Below are 14,054 nucleotides of genomic sequence, written 5' to 3'. Positions count from 1 at the left end.
AGTTGCTGGTACATAATGGGGGCAAGGAAGACTATGCCTAAAACCTAAAATATGCATTGGAGAGATTCCTAGTTACCATCGTCCAGTAACAGTGGCCAATGCATTAAAGATAGGAACATTGATACTGAACCTTCAGGAATGAAGATTTGGGTCACCTCACTAGGAAAAGAACACTGAAGTACTAAAGTGCTGGCAGTGAATGAGGAGAATTTGGAATGAGTGGCAACTTTGGTCTTATAGCCAATTGCCAAGGTGGGAACTGTTGCAGCTATGTATGCATTACGTTAATTGATCTGTGTGCATATTATTGAACATTTGGCAAAGAAACCCTGTGGCATATGTATTAACATCCTCATATGATAGATGAGGACACGGATGCTCAGAGAAATGGCATGTCACTAGTAAATAGCAAGGCTAGCACTGAATCCAGTCTGCCCTATCATGAGACCTGTGCTCTTTTCTACGGTTCTCCTCCCAACAGTTCTACTTCGTGCCTGCTGGAAACCACAGAGGGTCTGCAGTGATGTGAAGCAGCCATTTTCTGAGTGTTTTCAAACTCACATACAAGTCTCTTCTTCCTTTCATTTTTTCATTTGTTTGTTTGTTTGTTTAACTCTGTTTCCAACTTTGCTTTCTGGGACTATGTTCCTGGAATTAAGTCTGGGTACAGTGGCACAATTTGGACATTAGATATCACCTGAGAGCCTTTCACTGAGCAAATTCTCTTCAAAACAGAATTGGAAATTTCAAAGAAGCATGAAGTGTCTTTAGGTTTCCAAAATCTATAGAAAATATTAAGTGAAGTTCAACGGATGTTTTTACATTAAGTTATACAGGGACCAAAAAAAAAAAAAAGAATGAGTAAGAAAGAATTGAGAATTCTTCTAGCCTTACCATCCTTCCTCTTTTCTCTTTTCTCCTTCCTCCTCTACTGTCTAACAGAGACATTTCTATCAGCTGCCCCTGCAGCCTCTGCCCGAACTATCAGGGCAGCCTGTTATCTCCTGGCTGTCCCTAAAATGAGGATTTTCCCTGGAACTTTAACTCTCATGCACTATGCCTACTGCATCACTTAAAGCAAGTCACCTCACTCCATTCAGCCTCTGTGTCCGTTCCTGTAATATGAGTAATAAACCCTGAATCGCTACGTTGTTGTGTGACTTAAATAATATAACCTGACATAGCAGTGTTATTCACGATAGCCAAAAGATGGACGCCGCCCAAGCATCCACTGACAGATGAATGGATAATCAAAATGTATACCCAGACACTGGAATATTATTCAGCCTTAAAGAGGAAGGAAATCCTGTTACATGCTACAACATGGATGAACCTTGAGGACATTACGTTAAGTAAAAGAAACCAGTCACGAAGGGACAAATAGTGTATGATTCCACTTACATGAGGCACCTAAAATAGTCAAACTCACAGAAACAGAACGGTGGTTGCCAGGGTCTGAGGGGAGGGAATGGGAAATTATTGTTTAATGGATACAGAGTTTTAGTCTGGCAAGATGAAGAAAGTTCTGTGCATGGGTGGTGGTAATGGTTATACAACAATGTGAATGTATTGAATGCCACTGAACTATACACTTAAAATTGGTTAAGATGGTAAATGTTATGTGTATTTTTCCACAACTTTAATAATACTAATAAAACAGCCAGAAAAAATCCCTAGCTCAGTGATAAGTGCACAGTTGGTGCTGAATAAATAAATGTCAAGCCCCTTCTTACCCACTCACTGATGTGATGCCACCTTGGGGTAATGCGAAAAAAATCTCTCTCCCCCTGATATTAAAAGAATATCAAGTCTCCTGGGCTTCTCTAGTGGCGCAGTGGCTGAGAGTCCGCCTGCCGAGGCAGGGGACACGGGTTCGTGCCCCGGTCCGTGAAGATCCCACATGCCGCGGAGCGGCTGGGCCCGTGAGCCATGGCCGCTGAGCCTGCGCGTCCGGAGCCTGTGCTCCGCAACGGGAGAGGCCACAACAGTGAGAGGCCCGCGTACCGCAAAAAAAAAAGAATATCAAGTCTCCTGAAAAGGAATGGTTTGGGGTAGTAGGAAACAGAAGGTGGCCTTTGCGGGAGAGCTCCGGGCACTCCTGTCCATCCAAACCTCCTTAAAAGCCGCTCCTGCACGCGGGCACACCACGTAGGCGTGGGGTGATGACCAGTGTCAGATAAAGCAGCATGACTCCTCCACGCAGCAGATAACGATATTTTACTCTGTTAGACAGTGAGAACACGAGTGGGAGCGCAAAGCAAGGACTAAATGCTGCGGAGCTTTCACTCAGCCCCAGCCTCCCAAAAGCCCCCGCCCACGGTTCGCGTCGCAGGCCGCACCTCAACCCCTCCTCCTTCCTCCTCCCTTTGCCCCGCCCACTCACCTCCTGCTCCGCCCCCTCCCTTTCAGACGGGTCTTTGACAGGAAATCGAAAGTGAAACAGGGAGCCGGCTACTATCTGCTAAGTTCTTCGGAAAGGTGAGTGAATTTGGCTAGACGGAGGTACCCCAGCCCTGCCTTGGGGACCTCTCTCCCCTTCCCCAGATCTGAAGAGCCCCTTCCTAAGCAGTCCCCACCCCTAGAGCCTTCGATCTCAGTTTTCCCTTCGCAGCAGGTCTCCCTCAACCCTAACCCAGCAGTTCTTCCCCTGCTGCCTGGGTGGAGGCTGGGCTGCGAACCTGACTTCCAAGAATGAACTCGGGCTGCCCTGCTGCCGGCACCTGAGCTGGGATGAAGGACCCAGGGAAACTGGGAGAACTAGGATGGCAACCTAGCTCGGAGGGTGGTCCAGGGGAGCCCGGTGTGGGGTGGTTCTGCAATCCCTGAGACTCCTATCCCCAAAAGGCCCCCTCTGGAGGTGAGAGGGACAGGGTTGCTTAGAATGTTAGAAACGTATGGGTCTATGCCCTGGAAGAAACGAAGACAGGTGCCAGGTTCAGAGTAGCTGAGAGAAGAGCCCAGGGAGTGCTCAATCAACCACACATTTGTGTGTGTGTATACACATATGTATATACATATACACATATACATATGTGCACATACAGATATACATATATACTTATGAGAATATATAAGTATAAATATTCTTATATATATTCATATTACAGATAGATATAGATAGTTCCTGCCATTATTGCAAAAATTAATGAAGATCTAGGTGAAGTATGTAGCACCTGGCACATGGAAGGTGCCTGGTAAATGGTCGCCACTATTAGGATTAGCTCTCAACGGAGTCGAAGACCAGTGGCCTGAGATGGAAGATGGACAGGTAAAGCCTGAGCACTGAGGGCTTAAGAAGAGATGGGCATGATGAAAGTCGAATTGTAAGCAGCAGTATCTCAGGTTCTCAACAATTTTTGCTCTCTCTTTTGGGGACTCAGTTTCCCCTTCTGTCTGACTGGATCAGTGAACCAGACTATGGAGCAGAAGCTCTTATTCAGGTTGAGTTCCTTGTCTTTTCTTGTTTTCACCCCCTCTAGCTCACTCTCCCTGGTGGTTTCCCTGGAATTGTCTTACTTTTCTCACACAGCGCTTCTCATCTCCTCCTTCCCTCTTCTTCTCTCCCGCTAGGCTACTGGAAGATCTCCCCAGTGGTGCTTAATAGGAACATTACCCCTATGGCCTCAGCAGTGCCCTTGGCAATGATGTGGGAGGAGGTCACGTGCTCTATCTGCCTGGATCCCATGGTGGAGCCCATGAGCATCGAATGTGGTCACAGCTTCTGCCAGGAATGCATCTCTGAGGTTGGGAAAATTGGGGGCAGCGTCTGTCCTGTGTGCCGGCGCCGCTTCCTGCTCCGGAACCTCCGGCCCAATCGACAGGTGGCCAACATGGTGGAGAATCTTAGAAAAATCAGCCAGGATGCCAAGGAGGGCACAAAAGAGGAGCTGTGTGTGGTGCACAGAGAGAAACTTCACCTATTTTGTAAGGAAGATGGGAAGGCCCTTTGCTGGGTGTGTTCCCAGTCCCAGAAACACCGTGACCACCCCATGGTCCCTATTGAGGAGGCAGCTCAGGAGTACCAGGTGAGGCCTTAGCATGGAGGCACGAACGGGTAGGAAGCAGATAGGGCCTTGATGACTGCTTTGTTCCCCAGGGCTGGGAATGGGAGAGAGTCACCTGTGGGGTTGAGGGGATGGGGAAAGGATGGGGGTCTCTTGCCTTCTGTGTCTTATTTAAGGGGAGAATTGCAAGCTCAGCACAATTTTCTCATTCCCCAGGAGCAGGGTGTATGCTATGGGAAAATGCTGCATGGATTATGTTTCCCTGTGGCCTCCTGGTTAATTAAGAATGAGTAGTGCCCCCATCCCTACTACCCCAACAGTGTGGCTCTATTTTGTAAGAAACATCAGGCTTTTTCCAAAGTCTTCCCATCCACAGAATTCCTACCCCAAACAGACTCTAGTTCTTGCTCATCCTCTGCACTCAGACTTTTCTAAGAATCAGTATGATCTTCCCCCACCTCATGCCACTGCATCTTACTTCTTGATCTGAGTGGGCATTAACCTGCTATCTTTCTCTGCAGGAGAAGCTCCAGGTGGCACTACAGAAACTAAGAAACAAGCAGAAGTTGACTGAGAAGTTGGAAGTGGATGTTGCAAAGAAGAAAGCAGGCTGGAAGGCAAGAGTCATGTCCTGAAGGGAATCTTAGATCAGAAGCCCGGGGAGGGTCCAGGGTCCTGGACTCAAGAAAGCCCTAACCATAGCTATGCCAGTCCCTCTATCTCACTCCCCAAGAACCAGTTGTCCCCTAGGTCTCCTGATGGAGGGGAATAAAAAAGGGTGGAGCTCAAAGAGAGCTCCCAATCAGATGGAGAGTCTTAAGAGAAGCTGCTGAGGGACAAGACACACCTTGAAGCTCCTTCTCCTTGAGCCCAGTCTCTGGAGATGACAGCACAGAGCCTCAGTGTCTGGGACGGAGGAATCCCAGGAGAGATGCCAATGACTTGGCCCGTCGGGAAACGACACGGGCTGTGAGGAACAGGCTTAAGGGAACCATCAAGGTCTAAGGTAGGAAAAACAGTCTGACCAGTTGGTTGCTTGACCATGTCCAGATCACTGGTCCAAGTGTAATGGAGAGCTACAGCTTGTTCTGCACCAGGAATTAGGAGGCGGGGCGTGCCAGGGACTAGAAGGGAGGGGAAGGAGCTCATGGCCAGGAGATCCCAGAAGAAGAAGATCTGGGACCGGTGAAGGGTGAGTCAGGCTGTGGTGGCAAAAGGGGTCATCCTGTGTCATCGAGTGACCCTCCAATTACAAGCAGCAGAGAGCAAGCCAAGAATATCCCAAAGACTCCTTTTCCCCAGAACTTAGGAACGGGGTTGTGAGCCTGTCTTTGCGAGGTTGTTGGCAGTGGGGCCAGATGTTACTCCCTCAGTTACTCACTGAGATATGAAGACCAAGGGGCATGTTTGGGTGGCGATTTGAAGGAGGTTGAGGAAATCTCCAATACCATAGGCGGATGCCACTGTGGTTGCAGGGCAGCCATGGTGCGCCCCCAGCAGCCCTGTTCCCCTCTTAGTCCCAGGAGCCTCAGCCCCCCACCTCCCCAGCAAAATTGTAGATGTGTGTGTTTATTCCCAGACAGAGCCAGAGTGGTGAGTCTTCCAGGAATAGAAATAGATACGGGCACTTCCATTCCCAAAGCTTAGGAGACTGTGATAAAAAAAAAAAAAACCACCTCTTTTCTTTCCATTGACACCAAAGGGGGAGGTTGAGGCACACAAATTGAGGATTCACAAAGAGTTTGTAAGACAGAAAAACTTCCTGGCTGAAGAGGAGCAGAGGCAACTGCAGAAGCTGGAGGAGGATGAGAGGGAACAGCTGAGAGTCCTGGGGGCCACCGAGGCCAGCCTGGCGCAGCAGAGCCAGGCCCTGCAGGAGCTGATCTCAGAACTAGACAGGAGGAGTCGGGGCTCAGCGCTGGAACTGCTGCAGGTGAGGCCTGAGGACGGGATCCCCTCTGAGATTCAAGGAGTAATTGAAAAAAGCCAGAGCTCTTCGGGGCTACCTTCAGAGCACACAGAGACTTGGTCCCTGGAGTTTTCTTAAATAAAACAAACTGGAATTCAGACCCATGAGTGGTTTGCATTCAAGGCATGGAAAGGTACAAAGTTAGGTGGGAATATTCCATGCAGCAATTAAAAGAAATGGACATCTCTGCTAAGTGCCTGCTCTAATACATACTAGATTCATGACCTTGAGAAAGTACCTTAATCTTTCTGAGGATCAGGTTTCTCATATGTTAAATGGATATTAGAGTATTACATATCTCCGAGAGACAGTAGACCAGCCCCAGCCCTGCCACCAATTCTCTCTGTTACCCTAAGTTGTCATTTTCCTTTCCTAGACCTAATTTCTCCATCTGTGAAACAAGGGGGAGGGAATGGGCTAAATAACAGGGGTTCCCCAGGCTTTAGTCATAAATTTATCGTCTTTACACTTTCTGCTACTTCTGTGAACTACCCAAATGATTTGAGCATGTTCCTTTTTTCTTTAAATTGTCTCACTCTTTTACCTGAATAAATTTAGTTTAAAAGGAAATTTGTCCTCAAAGACAAATATCGTGATATCACTTATATGTGGAATCTAAAAAAATAATACAAAGGAACTTATTTTACAAAACAGAAACAGACTCACAGACATAAAAAACAGACTTATGGTTACCAAGGGGGAAAGGGGGTGGGAGATAAATTAGAGGTTTGGGACTTACAGATATACACTACTGTATATAAAATAGATAAATAACAAGGACCTACTGAATAGCACAGGGAACTGTATTCAATATCTTGCAATAATCTATAATGGAAAAGAATCTGAAAAAGAATCGATATGTATATATATATGTGTGTAACTGAATCACTTTGCCGTACACCTGAAACATTAACTATACTTCAATTAAAATCAACTATACTTCAATTTAAAAAAAAAGAAAAAAGAGATGGGACAAAAAAAAGGGTCTGCTCTTGGGAAAGCCGCACAGGGTCCTGCTCGGTTTCAGTACATATAAAATGCTTAGAACAGTACCTGGGATACAGTATGTGGTTGCATAAATGTTAATTAATTTTATTATCATTTATATTATTAACTAGCTACTGAACATAAAAACAGTAGATTGGAAATGAGGAAATAAAGCTAAAAGTAAAATAACTGCGAAAATAAAATTAAACCTTGTGAGCATAATTTTGTCCTCCCAGGAAAATTAGGACCAGGAAATGAGAATTTTAGAGAAATATTAAAATGTAACTTTGTTTCTCCCTTATTTGGCCTAAGCCAGTGTTCTCATTTGGTAATATAGCTTAGCTGTATATGCTAATTGCACGAATTATTGAGTTATATGGCTATCCTTGTGACTTTGCTTGTTCTATGCCTGTTTCCTAATCTGTAAATGGAATATAAATAACAGTACTTACCTAATAGGAGTTTAGGAATAATTAAACAAGACAAGTTATACAAAAGGAAGAAATAAAAGAAAAAGAAATTTGTCCTAAGCAATAGTAGCCATGTGTTATGTTACTGATACCTTTTCTAATGTATTTCGTAACAATAATATTAATAACTGCAAATTCTTAAATAGTATATATAACATGCCAGGTGTTTAGTCCCTCATGACAACACAATGAGTTGGATGCTACTGTTGTCCCCATTTCATAGATGAGAAAACTAAGGGGCAGAGATGTGAAGAGATTTAGTGAGCGACTAAAGCTAAACAGCTTAACCAAGTTCACCTGAATAGTAAGAGGTATTAAGTAGAACACACATCAATGAATTTATTTTTTTTAACTATTTTTTATACATTCATTGATGTGTGTTCTACTTAAAGTCATCTCACATCCACCAATGATAATGCTTGCCTCACTTTGGGAACCTTTGGACTAGATGGTTTCAAAAGTCCCTCTATGCTGTAACATTCTATGGTTCCTCTTTTCCCCACACCTTTTCACTGTCTCTGGGTCAGATATGGTCATGAAGCCATTTCTGGTTTGTGCAGAAAAGCCCACAGGATTGATTTGACTTGGCAGGCTGTCTTCTTCCCGTTATCTAAATCTTGCTTCTGCCCAGCATTGAGCAGAGCTTTCTAAGGCACTTTTGCCTGGGCCTAGGAGCCTGCCAGTTCCCCAGGTAAGGACCCCAACCCCTGCCACAGAATATTCTCAGATGTTTTGGTTTCACATACGTGACAGGGGCTACGTTAACTACAGCAGAGGACAGAGCTCTAACTAGCCAGCCCTTCCTCCCCGAATGGTGTAAGCCCACAGATAAGGGCAGTTTCTGTGCGCTCTGTGCGTGCTGACGTGGCCATTCTTTCTCTGTGACTGTCTCTGGGCCTCAGCCAGCCTGGTTATCTCTGCCCCTTTTTTCTCTCCTATCCACCCCCACCAAGAATCTGGTCTTTTTAATTTGTCCTCTGAGTCAGAATTTGTAAGCTGCTCTTACTTGCCCTAACTGTAAGTCACACCCATGCTGGGTTTCTGCTTCCCCCGCAAGCACGCACACATGCCTTTTGTTCCAAGCTGGTCAGAAGCATCTTTTGGGCCTTGGCCCAGAGGGATGGGGCAGAGAGCAGTATCCTGTGGACCTCAGGGTGGCATCGCGTCACCCACAGGACTGAAGTCTCAGTCGTAAACCAATGACTCCAGATCTTACTCTCTGTCTCTTTTCTCCTCAGGAGGTGAAAAGTGTCCTGGAAAGGTAAGGAGAGGTTTTCTTTGTTAGAGGATGGGGCAGCAGGAGGCATTTATACCTGTGAAAAACGGTTTTGAGTTAGAAAATGTGCACTGAAGTTATACCCATCCTCTTCCCTATTCTCAAAGACCCAATCCTCCATAAAATATTTTCTGGTCTCAGAAGGCTAATTAATGGACATCTCAGTTGGTGAGTTGCCCAGAGTAATTGGATTGTAATGTCTTCACAAAGTGAAGTTATGACCAACAGGGAAGTTCTGAGTCTACAGCCTGCTGGGACTCTTTCTTTAAAAAGAATCTAACCAGTTTCAAACCTCCCAGAAAGAGCCATGGGTAAGACCCACGATAGGGGTGTGACTCCTTAGGTTCCTCGTGGAAGTGATTCAGCCTATATCAGACACCTTGATGTAAAATGAAACAGAATGTGCTTGCGTGGTGACCTCAGGCTCGGAGTGGAGATACAGACTGTCCAGGTGCTGCAGAGGCCCATTGTAGCCAGCAAGGCTTGGATAGACACTAAATCTTACCTCCTTTTGCCTTCACCCTCAGGAATCCTAACACAGGAGATGTTTTTGCAAATTTGCATTATATTAAATTATCAGTCGTCCCCGAAGGCGATTATAACAACAGGATTTGGGTGAGGTAGGAGTTGGAGTCAGGGTCTCTAACTCTTTTTCCCCCAGGAGTGAGTCCTGGAACCTGAAGGAGCTGGACATCACCTCCCCAGACCTGAGGAATGTGTGCTATGTGCCCGGGGTTAAGAAGATGCTGAGGACATGTGGAGGTGAGGCCAGTACCAGGGTTGTGGGACTGGCCTGCCGGGGAGTGAAAGGGGATAAGGAGGCTTCACAGTGCATCCCAGGGTGGCGGAGAGATGGCAGGTCAGAGTAGGCGGGGCAGGGGCAGAAATAGGGAAGGTGGTTCCCTCTAAGGTCAGGGCAAGGGTCAGAGTTGGCTAGGGGTCATTTCCTCACCCAGTGAGGCTCAGGGTCACCCTTTCATCCTCATCCCCCCACTACAGACACAGGGTCACTGACTCCCCACACTCTCCTGGCCTGACTGTAGTCTTCTCTCTGCAGTACACGTCACTCTGGATCCACATACAGCCAATCCATGGCTCATCCTTTCGGAGAATCGGAGACAAGTGAGGCTTGGAAACACCCAGCAGGAAGTGCCTGAAAATGAGGAGAGATTTGATACCTATCCCATGGTCCTGGGTACCCAGCGCTTTGACTCTGGAAAAGTTTACTGGGAGGTAGATGTGACGGGAAAGGAGGCCTGGGACCTGGGGGTTTGTAGAGACTCCGTGCAGAGGAAGGGGCAGTTTTTGCTCACCCCCAAGAATGGCTTCTGGACAATTTGGCTATGGAACAAACAAAACTATGAGGCTGGCTCCTTGCCCCAGACTCCCCTCCACCTTCAGGTGCCTCCACGCCGAGTTGGGATCTTCCTAGACTATGAGGCCAGCACTGTTTCCTTCTACAACATCACTGACCATGGCTCCCTCATCTACACCTTCTCTGAATGTGCCTTCACTGGACCTCTGCGGCCCTTCTTCAATCCTGGTTTCAATGACGGAGGAAGAAATGCAGCCCCTCTGATCCTCTGTCCACTGACGATGGGCTGGTAGGGATCCAGATGGCTCTCTCTGGACACCAGCACCTCTCTGTTGGTTCCCCTTCTCAGCTACTGGCCCTGTCTCCTTTGCCCATGAACTCCAAACCACCTTTGTCTCTGCAGAGGTGTCAGGATGCCAGCAGGTAAACTTTGGCAGGGAGGTCACCGGAGGTCTATATCAAATGACTTGCAACACCAATATTCCTGCCCTGCATTGCCTTATGATTTCCTCCATGAAACAAGCTACTTGTATTTGGCCCCCAGACTCATCTGGATCAACTAAAACATGTTTCTGCCTTCCTTATGTGATTCGAGTTTTGTTTTCTCCTTTCCATCTCTAGGCCTTTGGTCAGATCCCTACTATGTATCTTGCAAAGGGCTTCCTAAATAAATTGGGCCTCAGTCTATCCCATCATTCCTGTCTCGTACACATCTAGGATTATCTTTCCAACATACACGCATCAGATCATGAGTGGCTCCCCACTGCCTATAGAAAAACAGCCATTAGCAGCCACACTTTTTTTTTTTTTTTTTGCGGTACGCGGGCCTCTCACTGTTGTGGCCTCTCCCGTTGTGGAGCACAGGCTCCGGACATGCAGGCTCAGCGGCCATGGCTCACAGGCCTAGCCGCTCTGTGGCACGTGGGATCTTCCCAGACCGGGGCATGAACCCATGTCCCCTGCATCGGCAGGCAGACCCTCAACCACTGCACCACCAGGGAAGCCCTGGAGTGGCACTTTTAATTTCCTTCAGGAACTTCCTTTGCATTTCCAACTTGGCTAACTGTTTAGCACAAGAGTCCTAGCTTTCGGCCTATGTTGGCTTTCAACATGTCTTTCTTATTAAGTTTAATCATTTTTAGCTTTTGATTTAAAGTGAGAAATGTGTGACTCTTCCCTCACTTGAACACAAGAAGGCCATTGTAGGGTTATTAATTGACCTAATTTCAATATTGTTGCATCTCAGGCAATAGAGAGGCTTAAGGAGAGGGAGAGAGATGAGCAGTCAAAACACACACATTTATCATCAAGTTTTCTCTGTCTTACGTGCAAACAGTTCTTGCCACCCCAAAACAATTACAACAGTAAGATCAAAGATCACTGATCACAGTTCGCTATACTAAATATAATAATAATGAAAAGGTTTGAAATACTGAGAGAAATATCAAAATGTGACAAAGAGGCACAAAGTGAACAAATGCTGCTGGAAAAATTGTGCTGATAGACTTGCTCGATGCAGGGTTGCCACAGACCTTCTATTTCTAAAAAAAATGCAATATCTACAAAGTGCAATAAAGCAAAGCACAGTAAAATGATGTATGCCTGTACTCTGTAAGTACTTCTTGAAAAAATATGTAACTAAATATTCCACCTTGGTGATGTACTACAATATGTTTAACCTATCCACTAATATTGAATATTTATATAGCTTCCATTTTCCTCTGTTAAATGTATTCTACGATGACTGATGAAAGAAATCAAAGATGATACAAACAGATGGAAAGATATACCATGTTCTTGGATTGGAAGAATCAACATTGTGAAAATGACTATACTACCCAAAGCAATCTATAGATCCAGTGCAATCCCTATCAAATTACCAATGGCATTTTTCACAGAACTAGAACAAAAAAAATTTACAATTTGTATGGAAACACAGAAGACCCAGAACAGCCAAAGCAATCTTGAGAAAGAAAAATGGAGCTGGAGGAATCAGGCTCCCTGACTTTGTACTATACTACAAAGCAACAGTAATCAAGACAGTATGGTACTGGCACAAAAACAGAAATATAGATAAATGGAACAGGATAGAAAGCCCAGAGATAAACCCACACACATATGGTCACCTTATGTTTGACAAAGGAGGCAAGAATATACAGTGGAGAAAAGACAGCCTCTTCAATAAGTGATGCTGGGAAAACTGGACAGCTACTTGTAAAAGAATGAAATTAGAACACTCCCTAACACCATACACAAAAATAAACTCAAAATGGATTAAAGACCTAAATGTAAGGCCAGACACTATCAAACTCTTAGAGGAAAACATAGGCAGAGCACTGTGACATAAATCACAGCAAGATCCTTTTTCATCTACCTCCTAGAGGAATGGAAATAAAAACAAAAATAAACAAATGGGACCTAATGAAACTTCAAAGCTTTTGCACAGAAAAGGAAACCATAAACAAGAGGAAAAGACAACCCTCAGAGTGGGTGAAAATATTTGCAAACAAAGCAACTGACAAAAGATTAATCTCCAAAATATACAAGCAGCTCATGCAGCTCAATATTAAAAATACAAACAACCCAATCCCAAAATGAGCAGAAGACCGAAATAGACATTTCTCCAAAGAAGACATACAGATTGCCAACAAACACATGAAAAGATGCTCAACATCACTAATAATTAGAGAAATGCAAATCAAAACCACAATGAGGTATCACCTCATACCGGTCAGAATGGCCATCATCAAAAAATCTACAAACAATAAATGCTGGAGAAGGTGTGGAAAAAAGGGAACCCTCCTGCACTGTTGGTGGGAATGTAAATTGATACAGTCACTATAGAGAACAGTATGGAGGTTCCTTAAAACCTAAAAACAGAACTACCATATGACCCAGCAATCCCACTACTGGGCATATACCCTGAGAAAACCATAATTCAAAAAGAGACACATACCACAGTGTTCACTGTAGCACTATTTACAATAGCCAGGACATGGAAGCAACCTAAACCGACAGATGAATGGATAAGAAGATGTGGCAAATATATATAATGGAATATTACTCAGCCATAAAAAGAAATGAAATTAAGTTATTTGTAATGAGGTGGATGGACCTAGAGTCTGTCATACAGAGTGAAGTAAGTCAGAAAGAGAAAAACAAATACCGTATGCTAACGCACATATATGGAATCTAAAAAAAACGGTACTGATTAACCTAGTGTCAGTGCAGGAATAAACACGCAGATGTAGAGAACGGACTTGAGGACACGGTGGGGAAGGGGAAGATGGTATGAAGTGAGAGAGTAGCACTGATATATATATACTACCAGATGTAAAATGTATGGCTAGTGGGAAGCTGCTGCATAGCACAGGGAGATCAGCTCGATGCTTTGTGATGACTTAGAGGAGTAGGATAGGGAGGGTGGGAGGGAGGCTCAAGAGGGAGGGAATATAGCAATACATATATAAATATAGCTGATTCACTTTGTTGTACAGCAGAAACTAACACAACATTGTAAAGCAATTATACTCCATAAAGACATTAAAAAAAATATTCTGACAAAACATAGAAAACAAACTTATGTATACCAAAGGGGAAAGAGGGGGGATAAATTAGGAGTATATACACACCATTATATATAAAGTAGGTAAGCAACAGGATTTACTGTGTAACACAGGAGAAAATATTCAATATCTTGTAAAAACTTATAATGAAAAATTATCTGAAAAAATTATATATATATAACTGAATCACTTTGATGTACATCTGAAACTAATAGAATATTATAAGCCAACTATACTTCACTAAAAGAATTCTGTGATGAGTATATATATATATATATATATATATTTGTTGTTTTTTTGTGGTACGTGGGCCTCTTCCGTTGCGGAGCACAGGCTCCGGACGCGCAGGCTCAGCGGCCATGGCTCAGGGGCCCAGCCGCTCCATGGCATGTGAGATCTTCCCAGACCGGGGCACGAACCCGTGTCCCCTGCATCGGCAGGTGGACTCTCAACCACTGCGCCACCAG

The 14,054-nt window shown here is 44.8% G+C and overlaps 1 protein-coding gene across 1 annotated transcript; it reads left to right on the top strand.

The window, feature by feature from the left end:
* The first annotated feature begins 2,421 nt into the window (after positions 1 to 2,421).
* Positions 2,422 to 10,708, top strand: TRIM21 (tripartite motif containing 21). Its single transcript, XM_024731831.1, has 7 exons — positions 2,422 to 2,478; positions 3,571 to 4,025; positions 4,526 to 4,621; positions 5,707 to 5,937; positions 8,669 to 8,691; positions 9,368 to 9,468; positions 9,764 to 10,708. The coding sequence occupies exons 2-7, from the start codon at positions 3,618 to 3,620 to the stop codon at positions 10,312 to 10,314; spliced, it is 1,410 nt and encodes a 469-aa protein (XP_024587599.1). The 5' UTR covers positions 2,422 to 2,478; positions 3,571 to 3,617; the 3' UTR covers positions 10,315 to 10,708.
* Positions 10,709 to 14,054: the final 3,346 nt, after the last annotated feature.

This window comes from Neophocaena asiaeorientalis, unplaced genomic scaffold (genome assembly GCF_003031525.2).
Source record: "Neophocaena asiaeorientalis asiaeorientalis breed wild unplaced genomic scaffold, Neophocaena_asiaeorientalis_V1.1 scaffold232, whole genome shotgun sequence".
Classification (NCBI taxonomy): domain Eukaryota; kingdom Metazoa; phylum Chordata; class Mammalia; order Artiodactyla; family Phocoenidae; genus Neophocaena; species Neophocaena asiaeorientalis.
Note: the sequence above shows the minus strand (reverse complement) of the source record. Positions and strands in the feature narration are given on the sequence as shown.